The sequence below is a fragment of the Trachurus trachurus genome, assembly GCF_905171665.1.
Source record: "Trachurus trachurus genome assembly, chromosome: 7".
Lineage (NCBI taxonomy): Eukaryota > Metazoa > Chordata > Actinopteri > Carangiformes > Carangidae > Trachurus > Trachurus trachurus.
Window position 1 is genome coordinate 24,897,116 of NC_139901.1, and position 20,559 is coordinate 24,917,674.

The following is a 20,559-nucleotide window of genomic DNA, read 5'->3' on the forward strand; positions in this document are numbered from 1 at the left end:
TTCTTTTTTATGTGTTTGTGTTTGTTAAGTTGATTTAATTGTTTAGGTATGCCAACAACACAGTGTAATCCACAATTATTTGTAACATCTCTGGATGGTTTTTTGTTTATTTTAGAAAATGATGTGGTATATGTTCCATCATTAACCCTTGAAACATATTATAAATTGCAATATTTATCTATAACGCCGTCAAAAACCCAAAGATAGTAGGCCTGCTACTGTGAAAATTAATTAATTAATTAATTCATTCATTCATTCATTCTTTAATTCTTTCATTTAGGAGAAATTATAAAAGTGAACACACAAATAAAATAAAAGACATCATTACAGTAAGGGAGGGATAGATAGATAGATAGATAGATAGATAATCATTAGCAATAAGTGTGAACAGTTTTGAGTTGGGTCTGTGCTGTGTTGCATTTGTGTTTAACTTCTTTCTTTATGCATCACAGTGTGTTTTAGTGAGTAAACTTGTGTTTATGAGTTCTGCAGATTGCCTAAAACCGATTAAAATTGTTTATAATTTCACCAAAAGATTGATTGATCCGATAAATGTGTTCAGGCCATTGATGATTCAGACAATGGGATTTTTAGTGTTTTAGCAATTCAGAAAAAAAAACAAAAAAACATTGTAATAGCCTCATCATCCAGCAGATGGCAGCATTGTGTTTGTCTTTAGGAGGAGCGTCAACGTGTGCGTTTGAATGCGTGTGTTGCGTGTATGTGTGTGTATGTGCGTGTGAGTGAAGGAGGAGTGGGGGGTTCAGCGGCTGTCCGGTGTTTGGCGATGTAGCAGCAGCTCAGCTCTGCCAGCAGCGGCTAACAAGATGCACACAGCTAGTGCTGCTATGTACAGTATAGAGGTCCCTGCGAGCTAGTAACTTACACATGTTTATTTAAGAAGGAAAGGTTGCTGTCAGCCTTACAACAACACAAACGCTAGCTAAGATGGCCGGACTAATTAAAAAGCAAATCCTGAAACATTTGTCAAGGTAAGTGTCATCTTTGGCTTTTGTGTTAGCCCAGTTAGCCCAGCTCAGATGTTAACGTGATAACGGGATGGATATAAAACCCAGTAAATGTTTATTATTTACATGTAGCCGCATCGATGTTGATACAACACAGGTTAACACGGAGCGTATCGCCACATGTTGGAACAAGCCCCGTGAGACTAAATGATAGGAGCTTTGACAGGGACCGTGAACGCAACAAAACACCTCAACCTGAACGAGACAGACACTTTATTATAAGCTAGTGTCTGTGTTTTTATAATGATGACATGGTTTGTGTGTTTGCTTTGGAAATGGGCCTTGCTCACAGCTGAAGAAGCTCTGCTCTGTCTTTTGTCTTTTTCACTTAGTGGTCCAAGGCCCTAGGATATTACATTTACTTTACATTTGTATTGTATCTCAAGTGACATCCCCTCGCTCTCTATCCATCCATCCATCCACCCATCCATCCATCTCCCCATCCATCTATTTATAGCCTGATTAACCTGTCTGTGGCAGATATTTGTTGACAGACCCCTGCTTGTCCTCTTCTTTTCATTTCCTCTGGCACACAGGAACCAGCCAGCACCCAAGGGTCAAAATAATTATTGGACAAATCTATTGGTCCTTTGACAGGCAATTAACTTTGATAGCAATTGGTATGATCATAAAAAGCCCTGCCTCTCCAAATAGAGCAAGTATGAATATGATAACTTTGGTTTCACGGAGAATACACCTATCTATCTATCTATCTATCTATCTATCTATCTATCTATCTATCTATCTATCTATCTATCTATCTATCTATCTATCTATCTATCTATCTATCAGAAAATACTTTCATGTCAAACAGTTTGGTCTTAACTATTCACAAGTAGGCTAAGTGTTGTCTGCAGATGTTTGAGGTCTGCTGTCAGACCAGACAGTAATGCTCACATGACTGCTTTCTCAGCAACATTTAATATTCCCTCTCACACCTCACTGTGTGTATTAAACAAATGTTATCCTCTCATCATCCTCCTGTAGATCTGCCCGTAGCTCTCTCTCTCTCTCTCCACACCTGGTCTCACTTCCTCCATCTGTTGTGCTGCTGCTCAGGAGACACACAGTCTGCTATTCTCTGATTCACAGTCACAGTTTTTTTTTTAATTTTTTTTTTTTTTTGAGGCTATATTGAGACAGATTGTGTCGTGATTTTTTTTGTTGCTCTCAGTTTGGCACAGTTGACACTAGTGAAGAAATAATTTTTGGGCGGGGGAGTAATGTTGAAATGTGTTGTAAAGGTCTCTCCCTCTGCAGTTAGATGGGGTAAAGGCTTGAGTTGGATCATGTGCCTAGGTGTGTGCTAAATCCATTTACTCACTTTTGTTCTCCTTGTCTCTGTTGCCTTTGTCACTGAATAATTGAAACAATTACTTGCACCAAAGACGACACAGTGGACTCATATTTGGACCTGCAAACAAGCACGTTGATGTTGTGGGTCTAATAATGATACAAAAAAGAGGAAGAAGCGAGCACTCATAATAATACTAATAATATACATCCATGGTTCATAGAGGAAACAAGCTCCTTATTTCATGTCGTGCTGCTGGTCATGTCTTACGTTTTCTGTCTTTCTCTGCTATATTTGATCTTTCCTTATCAGTGGGGGCCTCAGTGCATAAGTATTCTTAATAATAATGATAATATGATCATTTTAACACAGGAATTGAACAAGATCATATAATTTCAACACATAATATCACAAGAATGACAAAAATGTAGGCTATGTGCAAGTCCACAGCCACTCTACGTTTTGCTGTAAACATACAAACGGAGTCTGAAACTCATTGAGGTTTTGCTGAGTTTGAGTTGATCACTTCAAGGCTGATCCTTCAGTGTTAATAATAAGCAGTTTTTGGCTTTGCTAAATAGTCAAACTTTTGCCCATGTTTGCACAAAGACCTCTTTCTTGCCTTTGAGAAGCTCTGGAATTTCTGTGCTTTTTAAACCGTGCTAATCTCAGAAATTATCCTATATTGCCAGTTTCACAAAAAACTGAACCACCACCACCAGTCTTTGCCCTCTTGTAGGTCTTATGTACACCACCAAGTCATGTCTTAATATTCTTGTACGCCAATCCAAAAGGCAAGTGTTTAAAAAAAAAAAAAAATGCATGTTGCAAACCCGACATGTCGGCTACATCCACCTCAAGCTTGAGTCATTAAAGGCCCTCGGAGGCTGTGAGTGAATGTGAAATGTTAATTTTCTTTTTTTTAGGAAAATAACGCCTCTGGTTTAGTCAACAGTATAAGTGGAGCTGTTATTATGTTGCACAACACAAAAATGAAGCTTACATTTTGACTGGCTTATCAGGTTTATCAGGTACAGCGTGGTATTAGGCGTAACAGCGTTAAAAGTTTTAGCAAATTCAACCACATTCACATGTCTTGTTTCAGTCTGCAGCTTGTATCTTATGTGGCAGATAATCTGTGGCTCTTTTTATCAGTGTCTCTCGGTTGACGTCTGAAATGTCACAGGGATTTGACAGGATATTGCTCAGTCATGTGGTATAGGTGAAATTAAAATACTTAAGAAATCAATTAGCTCCGATTGCTGTTATATACTGAGTCCTGACTGCTGGAGCTCGCTACGGTAGCAGATGTAACCTAGATGGGGGAATACAGCTTTGTGGCTGCATAGGGTTTCTCATGATGACTCATAGTTGCACTACTTCATACACGTCTTAGCCAAGGTGCATAATTCATTTTTGTCTCACGCATCATCAGTGACGTCTGCCGGTGTCTCCCTGATAAAAGTTACACTCCCCTTCTCCTCCTGTGTGTTTTCACATCGAAACAACTCATTTTAACATTTTATGTCTTTTGTTTCCCTCAGGTTCACCAAGAACCTGTCCCCAGACAAGATCAATCTGAGCACGCTGAAGGGGGAGGGGCAGCTGTCCAACCTCGAGCTCGATGAAGAGGTTCTGCAGAACATGCTCGACCTGCCTACCTGGTTGGCTGTCACCCGGGTCTACTGCAACAAAGCTGCCATTAGGGTATGTTATTAGCTAGACAAACCTGATCGTGTAGCTGCTCTGTCGAGTTTCTGTTGAAACTGCTGCATGAATTATTTCAGTTTGTTCATTTTCAAACTCAATAAAGTTCATTGAAGCCGAAGAGCGTGCTTTTGAAAGTCAGAGTGTATAGAGTCCTACGTGAAAGTCTCGGTGGCAGTGGTTTGCTAGAGGCGCTGCGTGCTGAGGACGCTATGATCCTTCAGACCAGAACCGGTTGTGGATAATGGGAAGGCAAGCCATGATTCAGAGGGACACAAAAGGCCAGAGGCTGCTGTGATCCTAAGATACACTGTCTGGCTGTTGTACATTGAGCTGTCAGGATGGCTGGTTTGTGTTACCCAATAATCTCAATAAGACGACATGTACAATATACAAGACAGCTTGTTTGAAATCATAATCCAGTGATAATATTTATATTGTTGCTACATTTAACCTCTTGAACTTTGGTTTTCCCTGTAGTTTCCTTAAAGGTAGCTTTAAAGTAGAAAACAGCTGTACTGTCTGACGCTTTTCTGGGTAAATATTGAAACCCCAGACACCGCCTACTGTAGCTGCTCACTCTCCTTTGCAACTGTTTTCAGTATTTTACTGTATTTTTCTCCTAAACAAATTAATTGGAGCTCAGACCTTTGGTTTTAAGAAAAACTACTGACGTTAGCATCAGCCTTAGCTGCACTTTGTTACACACATATTCACAAATGCTAATGTGCTAACATGCTAAACCAAGTGTGAGAGCGAACAAATGAGCGTTGACATTGTACATACTACTAGGGCTGGCTGATATTAAAAAATCATATTGATCGATATCGATAATTATCAATAATTTTCTTTTGTGGGCTTTTTTTTGTCATTTGTGGAGCATTTTATGCTTAATGGTCTACTTTTAATAAAGAATACAAGAAAAAAAAAAACTTGAATTCAACTTCAGCTGTTTATTCAACCACCTTTCTAATATACAGCTTATAGCTTCTTGCATATGGCTATATCTGTTCAAGATTATTATAAGCAAAGGGAAATCAACTAAAGTGACCAATGTCAGTAAAGTCTGATAAATAAATGTTTCCATTGGTCCTTAATGAACCAGCTACAACAGATCAGAAGAGCTAACTCACCAGCCAACAGTGACTTATTACATTTGATATTGTGAATATAATTATTGCCTAGCCATGTTGATGTCAGCGTTAAACTCAGAAGTACCTCTGCACATCTTTACAAAGCCGCTAACCAGGCTGTAGACTTGTAGACTTGATGCTAATCTTGACCCCCAGTTGAAACAGTTTCAACAGGTTGCCTCAGCCTGATTTTGATCTTGTGTTTGAAGCAAGGAGCAAAGATGATTGTTTGGGTTCATGGGTTGGGTCAAAATATGTCTCCTATCCTGCAGCCAACAGTGATCACAGAAGCTGGTTCCTTTCATCGCTGCTTCTATTCACAGCTCAATGGCTCAAGACTATCTGAAGCTAAATGCAGATAAAAAACTGAGCTTCCTGTGAAGGAGCTAGTTTAGATAAGTGTGTCCAAACAGTGATCCAGACACATTCCTTTTAGCTTATGAAAATTATCTGGATCAAAGCATTCCTTCAAAAAACTGTCTATGCATTCCAGCCACGCATGTGTCTATAGACTTGTTATTAAAAAATAATTAGCAAAATCTTTAAAAAACAAACAAAAATGAACACATTATCTTCTCTAGATATATTGTGAGTTCTACTTTCACTTTTAAATAGCTAGTGCACTTCACAGCCAGTGTGTATCACCCTCAGATGATGTCTTACTCATGTTTATGAGTCAAGGCTGAAGATTTACGACCTTAAAATGCTTTTGCCTCTTTAGTCCCTGGAACGAACCGAGGAAACCAAGCTGGTACAAATGCTGTCATATTTTAAGTAGGCTATAAAAGCAATTTTTTTTTCTATTTTATAGGCTGGCTTTTGTTGATTCCTTTGGTCTGACTCTTGTTAACACTGTTGGGGTTGTTATTCTTATTGTTATGAGCGGTGTTAGCTGTTTGTTGAGCAGCAAAGGCAGCATGACTCGAGATAAAACTGCATGACGGTTACTGCTGTTGCCCCATGTGTCACGTCCTGGGAGCTGGATGCTCACTGTGCCTTTGCACCCAGTGAATGATAAACAGTGCAGAATGCTTTGGCAAGTGTTTGTGTCTGACTCTGTTGACCTTGCTGTCCTTTCTTTTCAGATACAATGGACAAAGTTGAAGACGAGCCCCATCTGCCTGGTAAGAATGAAGTTGTTTCTCTGCTCCTCTGCTGCTCTTCACACATTTATTTAACGCTAACGCTTCCCCCGCGTCCTTTAATCCAAAAAAAACCTAACTTTGGCATGACTCCAGCAGTGCCCACTTCTGTTACTTTACCGTTTTGTCACACTGCTCCATAGGTTATGTTCCTTGCGCTGTTATCATCAGTAAATATTCGGCCATGTCTCTGTTTATCCTTGCTCAATGTCACGGTCTCCTCCTTTGTGCAGTTCCTGGATAAGGTGGAGGTTGAGATGAGGACATGTGAAGAGCCTCGTCCACCCAACGGCCCCTCTCCTATAGCGATCACAGCAGGCCAGAGGTAAGCCTGCGTAAGACGCTGAGTTAAGCTGACATATCTGATGATGAATCCTGTTCTTCACTTTTGTTTACGTTGTATATTTACAGCGAATACGGCTTTGCTGAGAAAGTGGTGGAGGGCATGTCTGTCAGGATCAACTCCATCACCATCAAGGTGCAGGCTCAGGCCTTCCACGCCTCCTTCGAGCTCTGGCAGCTACAAGGCAACAGCCTCAACCCCAAATGGCAGCGCAGTGACCTCCGCTACACCCGCGTCACAGACCCCAAGAGAGGAGAGGTACATGTAGCATGTTTTTATTTCCTTTCCCCTTCTCACACAGCTGTAACGCCATCCTGGCTGAGAGTCGTATGCAGCACTCAGTTAAACATAATGTTCCAGCATAGAAACCGTGCATGTTCATTAAGCCTGCGGTAAATCATTTAATCAAGCCAGTCGCTATGGGTTTTATTAGCTGGAGGGACTTTATCAAGATGAACAAGCTTTCAGATGAGAATGAGATTTTGTAATCCACTTAAAAGGAAATGCGTCTGCTGCTTTTTCTTTGTTTCTCTGTGTCGAAACACAAATGTCACGGCAGTAAAAACTATTCCATACGTAAGAAAATTGCTTGTGTTTGATCGCAGTTTGATGATTTCATACGTTTCTTGTTTCAATCAGGTTTTGACTTTTAAAGAAATTAACTGGCAGAGTCTACGAATCGAGGCAGATGCCATTGAGAGTGATGATCAGGACCTTGGCAGCACACCACTACGCCTCATCACAAACCAAGGACGAATTCGCATCGCTCTAAAACGCAGAGTAGGACCCTGTCTCTACCTTTAACTTACCACTCTGTCATGTCAGTGGTAAACCTCATCTAAATTACAAATTATTTGAAACAAGTCTTTACTTCTTCATTGTTCGGTCTAGATAAAGGACTGCAATGTGTTGGCATCCAAGCTGCTTTTCATTCTGGACGACCTGCTCTGGGTCCTGACGGACTCTCAACTCAAAGCTATCATCCATTACGCCAAATCTCTGAGTGAGGCCATGGAGAAGTCGGCCCAGCAGAGGAAGAACATGACTGCTGAGTCCCTGCAGGTCTGCATCCTTCCTGCTCATTAATGTTTATAAAAGCTGTGTGAGAAAATAAACAAAATAAATATGTATTAGCATTTCTTAATTACAGACTGCATATATTTAGTGGAATTTCTAGGCCACTGCCAACCAAGCCATGTCTCTCAAGAATTGTTGTTGCTGCATACATCTGAATAAATTTGATACTTGATAATGAAAATACAATAGGTCTTTTTCCCCACAAACTCAGCTTAAATCTGACTCATCATTTGGCCAAATTTATCTTTATGTATAAATCCTGATCCAGCAAGAAGCCCCAAATACAGGAAAACTCACTTCGGTAAAGATTTATACTTACAGTCTTCAAACGTGAATGAAGTGCTGCGTCAGAGCTCCACATCGGCACAATCAGTTCTCAGCTTGTCTCTACACGATGCATAAATAACAACATTATAATTGTATTACAACAAATAAAACATACTCGCTGTGAAAAGAACAGCTCCAATTTCTTCTCTTAGTGACTCAAGACTCAAGAGCTTTTAGCAAGCTGGCACTCGCAAGACTATTTCTGGATATGTTTTTATTTCTCTTTGGAATTTCTGTTACAAATCAGTTTTTCTTAATTTTGTCAGATTTTCTGAGACATTTTCCGTCTTCTGTTGTTTAGACTGCTCCTCCATCTCCTGGCCTCCACAGCCTGTGGTCAGAGCCCCCACCTGCTCCCGCCGGCACCCCCAACAACCAGAGTCAGTACTTTGATCTCTATGATGTCAAGGAATCTTCCTACCACACTTTCATATCCCGCTTGGACTTACACATATGCAACGACAGCTCTTCAATGGATGAAGGTTTGTTGGGTTTAACTCACTATCACCCAAACGTGTCTTATTTTTGTAACTACGGTGTATTTGTTCTGAGTAAAGCCAAGATTGCACAATAATAATCCTGATTTCCATCTTGAATTAAATATTTGAAGGATTGATGTGTAATTTCTGCAAAGATGGTTTTTAACATTTGTTATGTCATGTTGCATATAGATGATCCTCCTCCCCCGGGCTTGCAGGGTGCGATGCAGCTGACCTTCAGAAAGCTAGGTTTCGACTACTATCCCGTCCACAGACTCGGTGAGTATGATGACTGGTGCTTTTCTGTGACCGCGATTTAACTACAGTTTACCCCGAGGCTTTGCACCGTGTCAACTGAAACCACAGCATTCAGTCCGGACTAGCTGTTAGAAGGATTACTGTTCAGGCAGACTAATGGGCTGGGAGAGCGTGCCCACTGCCATTATTCTTTGTGGAATTCCTGAAGTGTAGAAAGTAGAACAGCAGGGTCACCCCTCGAGCCCATTATGGTCAATTAAACAAAGTTAGAAAAAAAGCTTTTATTTTGTTAGTTTGTTTGATGGAGACTTTTGAAGTGAATATTAAAAGAGGAGAATGTCTATTTTAAAACAGTACAGGTTGAAAAACTGTTTCACAAATATTGATATTTTATTGTGTCTTGCATCCTTGTTGTTTTGTTTTCAGATTCACAAAGACTTTTTAGCTTTGCAGCTTTAAATTTGTCACTTGATTTTACCTTTATTTAAAGGGAAAGTTCAACATTTTGGCAAATTGGCCCATTGCCATAATCCCTATAGTCATAGCAGTAGGTTCATTACCTTTTAATTGTCAGTGCAAGCTATTTTTAGAACGGCGGAGCAGAGTCGCGAGCTGCTCAGAGCTACGCTATGGAGGCTCATGGGATTTTATGGTTTCCCTCATCAAACACATCACGTGGTGAATGTGCAGATCACAACTTGTCCACGAGAGTGTATTGGAGATGTTGGATTGTGTATTTGATGAGTTTGATGAGGGAAACGAAGAAATCCCATTAGCCTCTGTAGCGTAGCTCTGAGCAGCTCATGGCTCTGCTCCGCCGTTCTAAAAATAGCTTGCACCGACAATTTAGGGGCTGTGTCCACCAGACGCGTTTTCAACTCTGACAGCGCTCTCAGCGCTGCTTTCCCAGCGCTTAGCGCTCTCTCTCCCTCGTCAGAATGCCGCTGTTGCTAGGTTACAAAACGAGTCCTCTGACACTTCCGTGTTCTGGCCTTGTTTAATGTAAACACTACAACGAGTGTCAGAAATACACAACAGCATTAGCGGCAGCTTTTGACATGGACCCTGAGGTCGGATATGATGATATAATGATATAAATAATGATATAAATTTATTTTTTATTTTTTTTTATTTAACCTTTATTTAACCAGGCAAGCAAATTAAGAACAAAATTCTTATTTTCAAGTGCAGCCTGAGGGGGAAGGGGGAGGGGAGTGCTAAAAGTGAAACAAGGTTAATAAATTACACAGAAAAATTCTATACAATACAGTACATACAATATATCAATATAATCAATAAAATACAATACAATACAATGTAATTAATCAATGGGGCATGACAAGAAGCCTGTTAGCAAGTGCAGGAGTCGACTGTGATTTGTAGTAAATTTTGTTTGAAAACAGAGAGAGACGTGAGGACAGAATCATAAATAATGATATAAACCGAGCCACGTCTCCGGTTGTGTTGCTGTCAGTAACGTATGTCCTGCCCCTTCTTGATTCTGATTGGTCAGTGCGGGGAAAAGTGACATTGACGAGCGCAGCGCTGTTCTAAAAGTTGAACAGATTTCAACTCGAAGCGCTCTGAGCGCCACGACAAAAAGAAGCAAGCACCGAGGGCGTTTTACCGCCGAGGGCGCTGAGCGCTGTGAGCGCCCAACTCAATAGGGTTTGAATGGAAAGTAGACGCCCAGAGCGCTGAAAACGCGTCTGGTGGACACGGCCCCTAAAGGTAACGAACCTACTCCTAAGACTATAGGGATAATGGCAATGGGCCAATTTGCCAAAAATATTGAACTATCCCTTTAAGTTTTAAGTTCAGCCCTTGGTTTTAGTCTTTCTGCTATGTTAAATTTTTGTACATATTAATTATTGTAACCATAATAGTTAGAAATTTCTAAATTAGTCTTGAATGTTTGCTGGATCATAACTACCTTTTTGATATTTCCTGTCTGCAGCTGATGGATGTCGACACTGGGAGCGCCACAGCGGAGCCATGGAGGCTCAGGCCCAGTGGGCAGGGAAGCTGCTGCAGGAGTATCACAAGAGAGTAGAGGCCTCTGGGATCCCAGGGCCACACACTGAGGGGCCCCAGCCCACCAAGGACTCCCCTTTAAAGACAGCTCAAGGTAAGAATCCAGGAGTATAACATGATGGTTTGTCTTTTCACTGCTCATCAGACAATATTTTACAGATTCAATGAACCATGAAACTTAATCCTGACATGATAAAGAGTGATTTGACCAAACGGTTAAATCTCAAAGTCTACTTAGTGCACATTTGATCAGTTGTCATGAATCAGTTGACATGTTGACATGATTTTACATTGGACCAATGCAAGGAGAAAGTCTTTATAGTGTTAAAATTGTACATTGAGTCCATCTCCATGGCAACTGAGCAAACCCCAAGTGCTAAAGGCTGTGTATTGTTAGTGAAAGCCACAAGAAAGTAAATGGACCTTGCGAGCTGGTACACAGTGGGTATAATGAGGCAATGACAAAGCAAAACATATGGTTCAGTAGCTATTTATAATCAGACATAAATCTAAATCTGTAAACAGGGTTGCTGGCTTCTTGAGCCTGCCACTAAGTGTTTACTCTCCCATGTTCCTGCTTTAGATGGACAGTCGAATCCTAAGCCGACCCCCTCTGACAAAGAGCAGGCGGCCAGCAGGAACTCTATGACAGCTCCTAAAGGGTCCTCGCTGAAGAGGCTGCGATCGAGCTGCGTGGTGGTCAGGATGGACGACGTGGACATTCACCAGGCAAGCTTTTATCATCGGCTGATTCGATTTACCTGCTCTAACACAAGATTTACTTTTCAATAAGTGGAGCAACAGACTTCTCTTGTCTGCTCCTTAGCAGCTGCAGTGCTGCTTTAAGCTGCCTTAAAATAAGCAAGATTCTGGTTTAGGCTTATTCATAATCATTGATTTTTAGTCACACATGTTATTGATATACATGACAAGTGACAATATGTATAGATTGATTGAAGGTTCCTTTTATGTGAAAGTATTTTATCTTAGCATGCTTTTAATTATGTAGATTTGGATGGAAACTTTTCACTGTAGACAAGATATAGTCTCAATATGCTATATAGGTGAAGAAAGAAGAATTTAAGGAAAATAATGTAATTTTCTTGATCTTCATCAAAACCTCACCTCCTCAGTTAGCTAGCCAGCTCACATTAGTGTCATGTGCTGCAGTATGCATATCATTAGCACTTAGCTCACATTGGAAAAAGGCGCTTCACATAATCAGCCTCGGAGGAATCTGCCTGACAGGAACAAAAGTCTCTTTTAGATGAGCACTCTGTTGCGCTGATTTGACATGTTGATGATATGACTTTGGTGTCAAATTGGACCTGTAAAAAGTCACTGTACTGGAAAACCACAGCCTCAGTCACTAGGAAATAAGAAAAACTAAATTACTACTCTAGTCCTGAACCTCAGTGGGGATAGAATAATCACATATGTCACTCCACTTGGCTGCTCTGGTGCATTTCCTCTAAGACGGAGAAAGCCTTTCACAACACTCTCTAGGGTAGGTTCTGCATTTTCACTTTTTCACCCTTTTTGTCACAAAGATTTTCCAGCATTTTATTTAAAACTTAAAGACACTTCTAGTTCCTCATTTGAGACACTCTGGGGAAATCCTGTGTGTGTCTTGGTCTCCACCTTCAGATTCAGACAGGAAGCTCTTTATGCTCAGACGTTCAGACCCAGGTGGTTTAGCTCCACTTTTGATGAGTAATTGAGTTGTTGTGAGTTCAATGAAGCAGATAATTAAAAATTAAACTCTGTACTTACTGATATGTCTCCCATTGTTACTGACCTGTTGAACATCCAGGTGTCTACGAGGGGCCGTCAGAACAAGAAGACCCAGTCTTTATTATCCTGTAACCGTAAAGCTCTGCGTTTACCGGACAGCGTTCCAGCAGTTCATCTGCAGTTCACTGAATACTACTTTCCTGACAACCCCAGTCTATCAGGTATCAAACAACTGTTTCCTTTTTTAAATTTTTCTTCATTTTGTAAGAGAAATGTTCCTAAAATTTGTTTTGAATTATTTTCATTTCAGCTCAATCCCCTTTTGTTTTTGCCTTGTACATATTTATATGGCAGATTTTACTAAGCACCTGTTTAATGATAATCTAAAATTCATTGTGTGTAGCTAATGCTATTTTTCAGAGTAACTGAAGTAGAATTTAGTTCTTGGTTGCTTGTTAATATTGAGATTTTTTGTGTCAAAGTTACAATATATGATGCAATAAAATGTCCTGTATTAGCATCATTTGTCTTCTCTCCGTCTTGCAGTGCCCACCTCGAACCTGTACGCACAGTTAAACAGCCTGCAGCTGTGTGTGGACCCGGCCAGTGTGCTGTGGATCAATCTTTTCTCCAGGGGTCTGCTGCACACTCTTGACCAAGTCAAAGCTTTCTACCATTTGCAAGACAGCAGCAAGGCTGACGAGCACTTGGACATCCGTATGGATGCAGCTCAGCTGAAGGTGAATGTTTTTTTGGTTTTTTTGACTCTGTAGGATTATTTGTGTTTTGTGTTCATCTCCAAAACTCCTGTAAATTGTTTGTTCTCCTGTTCCTCCCTACAGTTGGTAATTCCCTTAGATTTCTCCATATTGGACCATCCTGAGCGTCCACAGTCTCTGTCCGTCACCGTGCCCCAGATGGTTCTCAGCAACACTCGCCACTGCCCCCATGGCTCCAGAGCTGACCTCAACACTATATATGACAAGTTCGCCAGCTGCTCTTTCTTCCAGTCGACACCACCCTGCCCTTACCCCAGAGACCTGAGTGCCTTCCACCCCGCTCCCTCCACCTTCCTCCATCACGCTCGGGAGACGGAGCTCCAGCCTCTAGACAGAAAGCAGTTGCGATCCCAGGATGTCTGGTCCCTCAGTCTGTCCCGGGTGACACTGGGTTTCGACGGAGCTCGGCGATTCCCCAAAGGCAGAACTCAGCCTTTCGTTGAACCCTTTGCCATGTCGGTGTGGATGTGTCAGCCCGCTGCCTTTAAGAGTGGATCATCATCTACTGCCTCCAGTCCCAGCACAGCTCACCAGCCTCCTCCTCCAGACCAGGACGAGGCTTCGCTGGCTTCGGTCCACCTCCTGGCTCACACCATCACTCCTGTAAAACTGTGGCTCAACCACTACCAGTACGTCGCGCTGCTGAGGATGAAGGACGCCATGGCTCGTCTGGGCGCCGAGTTGGGGCGGGATCTACGAGATGTCAAACAGGCTCACGGCCAGAAGACAAAACCGACGACCGTCGGCGTTGCCCTTCTGGTGGACTCGGTCGAACTAGGTCTCCTGTTGCCCCCGGTCGCCTCGGAGCCGGAGGAGGAGGTCCCCCACACGCCGGAGACGGACAGCGCCAGCATGACGGACTCTGACATCTCCCCGACCCATCACTCTGCAGACGGAGTCCTGGAGGACAGCGGGATGGAGAACGGCATCTCCGTCAATACGCCCGCTGCCGCGTTCGATCAGGACGAACAGGATGGGGGGGCGGTGGAGGAGGCGTGTGAGGCTGTGGAGGAGGGGGACGGGTTGACGACACAGGAGGACGCCGCCGCTCTCTCCCCCCCGCTCACACCCGGACACTCCCCGGCCATCTCCCGCGAGCCGTCCACCTTCAGCCTGGAGGGAGAGCTGTCGAGCGCCATTAACGTCACCAAGGACGTGACCAAAGATGCCATCAGTGCCTCGCTGGACCTGACCAAAGGGGCGTTCTCCATAACGAAAGACGCGTTCAGCATCCTGAGTCGTGGCTCGGGGATGAGCAAATTGTTCAGTCCACAAGCAAAGTAAGTGCCAGCGTTCTCCTCTCCTGCTGGGGCTGTTGGCGACAAAACATTGGTCGGTGTGTGTGCAACCACAACCACACGCTGTGCAACCACATGCTTTCACTAGGCCGTCCACTTCACAGTGTTTTATCCGTGTGTGTGTGTTCACAGGGAACAGGTCCAGCGCTCCGATGAGTCCTCCCCCTCGTCGGCTGCCGGCATGCGCCACCAGTCCATGAAGCAGTCGCCGTCCCAGCATTCCTTTGATAGCGCGATCCTGGAAGGCAGCCTGCCCGATGAGAACCTATCTGTGGACAGTGATGTCAGCGACAACTTTGTTGTTCTCATGGACTCAGGTACTTAAAATGCTCACGGGGCTTCCAAAGCACTTCCTCTGAATTACAATGGTGACATCTGCTGTAAGTTTGCGTCGTGCTTCCAGAGTCGGGTGTGGAGTCCATGCGTCCCAACAACACCCCGGTCGGCAGCCGGAACAGTCCGGCTCCAGGGACGGAGGGGGGGTCCTCTGCCGACCTCAGCAGCTCCCTCTCCCAAAGCACTGAGGATGTGTCTCAGGACGTGGTGCGTAACGGAATTCATGGACAGATTATGTTTATGATAGGTGTCATTTTAGGTCTCTGAAGAAATGAATACCTCAAAGAAAAAATTAAATGTTGTCATCAACCATTTTAACATTTGAATTCAAACCCTTTCAAATCTGAATCTGCACTGGTTTTAATGTGACTCGACTGTGCTGTTGCAGTCTTCGGTGTTGCTGCTGGTCATGAGTGGGATGGCCTGCACCATGGAAGTAAAGGGAGAAGACCAAGTTGTGGCTGTGGAGGCTCAAAATCTGACCCCTGTGCAGCTGGGTAACGTCAGGGTCGCTGACGTGCTGGCTGGTCTCGTACAAGGTAAACAAGGATTACTGCAGACAACCTGGCAAACTCTTTATTTCAATTTCTATTTTAATTTCAATTTAATCTATTTAAAAGGGACAGTGTACAGTTCAAACATAAATGTTGCCATTTCATGCACTGTACCAGATTATAGCTTTAAGCTAATTTACATCTGTTTTTAATCTGCCTGTATAACTAGTCATACGTGTTACTCCATATTTTATAGGTTGCTTATTAATGAAATGCTTATATTGATCTAAAAAAGACTAGAATTTGATAATTATGGCTCAGTTGACTGCGAAAGAAAATCAATCTTGATCTATGGGCTTCTATGATCCCACAAAATCCTTTTGTATCTTCACATTTTCACAGCAAAGTCCTCAGATAGCTTACAAATGTGATTTGTCCTGCAGATCCGAGTGGCTCGGCCCAGAAGCCGTACAGACCGGGTAGCAGGGGTTCTCCAATCTTGTGCATGCGAGCGGAGATGGGTCCGGCTGCGGCCCGACACTCTGCTCTGGCCGAGTCCGTGGGTTACCTGGATATGAGAGTGCAGGACTGTCACGCAGAGGTGTTGGCCTCCACAGTCACCAACATCGGGCCGTTTCTCGAAGATGAATTCAGTGTCGATGGTCAGCCGATGAAGCTGCACCTGAGCAACATCACTGTCACTATGAAAGTGGGTTGTAGTGTCTAATTTTGTCTAATTTCCTCTTTATGAGATGTGAAATGAAAATGTTAATACTTGACAGAGAGTAACAGTGGTTTCTTCACAGAAGTCAGACCACTCCCTTCTGTGGAGCCACCGAATTGAATTTGTTTTTAATATGTGACCTAGTGCTTCATGGAGCGCAGTAGTGACACTAAGTGGATTATCCTAGTAATTAAAAGTAAATTGAATTGAATCTGTGGAGTAATGGGTGGCCAATGCTGACATCACAGGATCCCTTTTCTTTTCTTTTTTAATTAAGGATGATGGCCCTAGAAACTACCCAACTGCCCCTCAACCTGTCCCAGCCACGTTCATAGTAGAGCAGCTTCTCCTGGAGCGCGCTGAAGACGGTATCATGAGGCTCAAAGGTGAGTGAAGAAAAAAAATCACTCTCTTCTCTTTTTTCTCTGCTCATTTCATGCAGGATAACAAATTAAATTCTCATCAGTATTGTGGCAGGATCATGAACCATAAAAACCACAAGCACCCAAATCCACAGCTTCTATAACCCTTTTACAGAAAGATGAACTGAAAGTAATCTGCACCATTTCCTTTTTGATCACAGCCTCGGCAGGTGCTCCAGGGGCTGACCCAGACAACACACACACTTCCTGCACAGTTCAGCAGCAGAGCGAGGTAGTGTACATCTAATATATCTGTTTACTTGTATGTAGCCAGATTCTCTGAATCCTGGGGGTGGGGGTTTTGCCTGGTTTGGTTTGAAAAATACCCAAGTAGTGTCACAGTATATATTTATGTTGTGAAACATTTCAAACATATGATCCCAAACATTTTATGTATGTCAACTGGAGTACAGGAAAAAGGAGGTTTTTATACGCACATCATGCTGTAGGCTATTGAGGTGCAGGGCAATAAAAAGTAACGTAGAAAAAGAGAGGGTTGCCCGCACACTCTTACAGGAGGTCACAGTGATTTATTCAGCACAAACGTTTTCGACCATGTGTGGTCTTCATCAGGTGCCAGGTGTCAACTGGATTACAACCAAGTCCAGTTGACCTAGATAAAAAATATCATACAAATTTGATAAAGCCTTGTAATATATTTGTTGGTATTTAGTAATATTTGTAAGAAATATCAAGTGTGAATTGCAAACAATGAATTATTTTTGTGGCTATAGAAACCTCTGTCTTTTACATTATTAATGACCAGATAAAGATATTCAAACTGCAGATGAGTTAGATTCATTCTGATGAGTTTATTCTCATGTTGTAAGTTCAGTAAAAGGTAATTATACTCGGTGTTAAACACAGCTGTAATGCCAGTGTCCTGTTTCTGGTCAGCTCGACAAAGCAGATATGTGTCCAAGTACTTGAGATTGTGTAGTGAGTGATATTGTAATTACACCTGTTGCTGTCAGTCAGAATCTGATATCTGTCCACTTGTTGAGTAGCACTGAGCCAAAGCACGTCTTCACCGTAGCTGCAGTTAACATTAACTAAACTCCTGCTCTCACAGAGACAAACTCTGGAGCTGCAGCTTTCCGACTCCCAGGCTGCCCTCACTCAGGCCCTCAGCGACAGAGAACGTCTCCTCCTGGAGGTCAGGAAGCACGACCCCACGTTTGCTCTCTGAGCCTCCTCTGTCTCTTCACCCCTGTGAACCTACTTCATCACTGCTCCTGCTGAGGGATGGTGGTCAGATGTATCGGGATGAATGTCAGGAACCAGCAGGACTCGACGCTGAGCGTGTCCAGGCATCGGACATGTTTGGGAGGGGAAAAAAAGAAAAGAATCCAAGTTGTGGCTTTGGATCACTTCTCACTTCCTATTTCATTCTACTCGTAATATAACAAAAGAGCCCTTATAACAACTAGGGGGAACATGGTGATCTAATTCATAGGTACTTTACTGGTACTACTTTATAATCGGGCAGTTTAGATATTTCTCACTGCTCCACTAAACACATATTACCCTGGTTATTTCTCAGTGTGGATAGTAAACTCATTGTGTGGTTTCAGTGTTTGTCACACAGCATGCAAGGGTAATTTCCATAAAGCTTTAATTCTCTCCACTTCATTATTTGTGTTACAGAAACATGAAAGTCAAGCACATGCCAAAACCTCCTCTTCACATGCACTGACACTGCCAGGCAGCTGCTGGTCCATCAGAGAACAAGCCTCTGTCGAGCATGCTTTGTGAACAGTGCAGATTTACACACAGCACATTTACAGGTGATAGTCATGAAGCTAGTTAGCTGACTTAGTAATGTAGAGTACCTCTGGTTAAGTGTAAAAAAAACAATAGATCCATGTGTTTCTTTTCTCAAGTATTATAAAAAAAAATATTATCAGCTGTTGTTGCAAATGTGATGTAAAAGGTAGGAAAAACATTGCACTTTTTTTTTCTTAAAAAAAAAGAAAAGAAAAAGCAGAATTACACTGCTTTAATGGAGACAGATGCATCTCACTTTCTACCTTGGCTGCTTTATCACCAAGGTGGAATGGTTACACACTCTTATCAAGTTCTCACCATTCTTTAAAAAAAAAAAAAAGGTGTGTTGAATCATTCCCCAGTGTTATGTTTTTCCTTTTTGAGTTGTGAAATGTCGGTCATGCTTCTTTTGTACTGTGAAACAATGTTCTCAGTGGTTGAATGTCCACTCAAAAGACGACACGCCTTTCATTCTCTACTCTGTGAGCTGTGGAGAGCAGGTTGCACAGTAGCTTCAGTATTAAATCTTTTCACTTTAACTCTCTGGTTTTAAAGAGGTTTGGGATTATACCAGCAACCGGAGATATAATACTTGACCTTATTGAAACTTGTTTTGTAGCTTGCCAGGAAACAACTAGGACTGCTAGTGTAATTACCTCTGTACACGGTTATGTTTAGTGACCAGACATAGTGAGCTGAAGGTTCACTGTGTGTGTTGTTTTACTTTTGTATATTTATTTAGATTTGTTAGTGTATTTTTTTTTCTGTTTTTTGTTCGACCACATTCACCACAGTGTATTGAAGCCATAACAATCAAAGTGACGTTTTGAAAATCTGTGGTACTGATGTATACAGTGTTTTATGTATATTACCAAATCCACTACAAAAACAAAAAAAACGATGCATTTCACCATCTTCATCCCTGATCTGCTGCAGAGTTCATCTCTCAGGCCAGTTGCCAGTTTATGTTTCTGTCACTTTACTTTATCTGTGCATAAATCTGTTTTATGCATGGATTCACACAATGATGGGTTTGTTATTCAGACAGACTGTGCAATGGTATTACATTAATTGTATGAATGCTTTCTTTAAGAAGACCTCTGTTTCAGCTACATTTTGTGAACAAATGTGCTATTGTTAAATAAGTGGTTTGGTGTTTTGCCTTTGGTGGTACGGTTATCCGTTTTCATGGCTGCAAAGCTGTCACAGCTACCTTTCACTTCCATTGTGTACTCAGGAGCCCTCTGGTGGTTGCAACCTAGCAGAGCACTCCTCTTTCAAAATATTACTTTCCTTTCTTCTGTCTTTTTTCTTTTTTTCTTCAAATCTTTGGTTGCCTTGCAAGCTATGAATGCCAGATTATCAGTCTTAAAGAGGAATGTAAAATATTTAAGCAATAGAAAGCGAGCGTGTGTTTAACCAAAAACATGACAAAGAAGGTAACACTACACACTTTTGATGTGGAATTCTTAAAATCTTAAGATGACTAATATCAAAGGAAAAACAATTTACCTGTCTATCAGGTTTCAGTGTTTTCCCCTCAGCTGTATGTGGATTCAACAGATCCTCATCCAGGCAGTGTGATAAAGCAGAGATACAGGCTTTCCTTTAACCTCAGTATCACTTAATAGTCGTGATCCTCTCAGCTTTTGGTGTTTTTATGTTTTTGCATGGCCTTCGTAAAACAAAGATATGGTGGTACGAAACTGAACGTCCCATGCTGGATGCAACATGTAGCTGTAAAGTTTGCCCAGTTTCTCTGTCCTCAGTCAGGCCTCAGTGTTACGTAGCATCCTCAATCTGCGGACAAAACTGGTGCTCCGATACCTGTTACACTAGACTTCCTTTGCACTCCAGAGCAGGCCAGGGTTTCCATGACAACTTAACCCCTACCCAGTGTGCCATGCAAACAGGAGGAGATGGACAGAGAGTGAAGCAGGGCTCTCTCTAGGTGCATGATCTGAAGTGTTGTATAGTTATGCCTTGTGGATTACTTGCACTCGTGTGGTAAATTCACTGGAAATTGCACTTGTTTTGATGTAAATCACTTCAAAGGATCGCAGAGGCGTCCTCTTGAAATCTTCCTAAGTGATGCAGATGTTTAAGCCCCTGTGGACATTTTTTTTTGTCAGTTGTGTAGAATTACATTGAATTTTGTATTGTCTTTACCACTTCATTGAGAC

General features: G+C 42.2%; 1 protein-coding gene across 1 annotated transcript; it reads left to right on the plus strand.

Annotated features, from left to right (window-relative positions):
- The first annotated feature begins 798 nt into the window (after nt 1–798).
- bltp3a (bridge-like lipid transfer protein family member 3A) lies at nt 799–20,480 on the plus strand. Its single transcript, XM_083974715.1, has 21 exons — nt 799–992; nt 3,867–4,029; nt 6,248–6,286; nt 6,538–6,629; nt 6,716–6,905; nt 7,287–7,427; nt 7,539–7,709; nt 8,353–8,533; nt 8,723–8,809; nt 10,746–10,916; nt 11,406–11,551; nt 12,636–12,777; nt 13,103–13,296; nt 13,399–14,615; nt 14,766–14,950; nt 15,037–15,176; nt 15,358–15,508; nt 15,907–16,172; nt 16,465–16,573; nt 16,771–16,841; nt 17,682–20,480. Exons 1-21 carry the CDS (start codon nt 949–951, stop codon nt 17,796–17,798), a joined length of 4,017 nt encoding a protein of 1,338 aa, XP_083830841.1. The 5' UTR covers nt 799–948; the 3' UTR covers nt 17,799–20,480.
- The last annotated feature ends 79 nt before the right edge of the window (nt 20,481–20,559 follow it).

Coding starts and splice junctions, on each gene's coding strand:
- bltp3a (XM_083974715.1), top strand. CDS start 949: ATGGCCGGACTAATTAAAAAGCAAATCCTGAAACATTTGTCAAG. Junction 6,287..6,537: donor AGACGAGCCCCATCTGCCTG/GTAAGAATGAAG, acceptor TCCTTTGTGCAG/TTCCTGGATAAGGTGGAGGT. Junction 6,906..7,286: donor CAGACCCCAAGAGAGGAGAG/GTACATGTAGCA, acceptor TGTTTCAATCAG/GTTTTGACTTTTAAAGAAAT.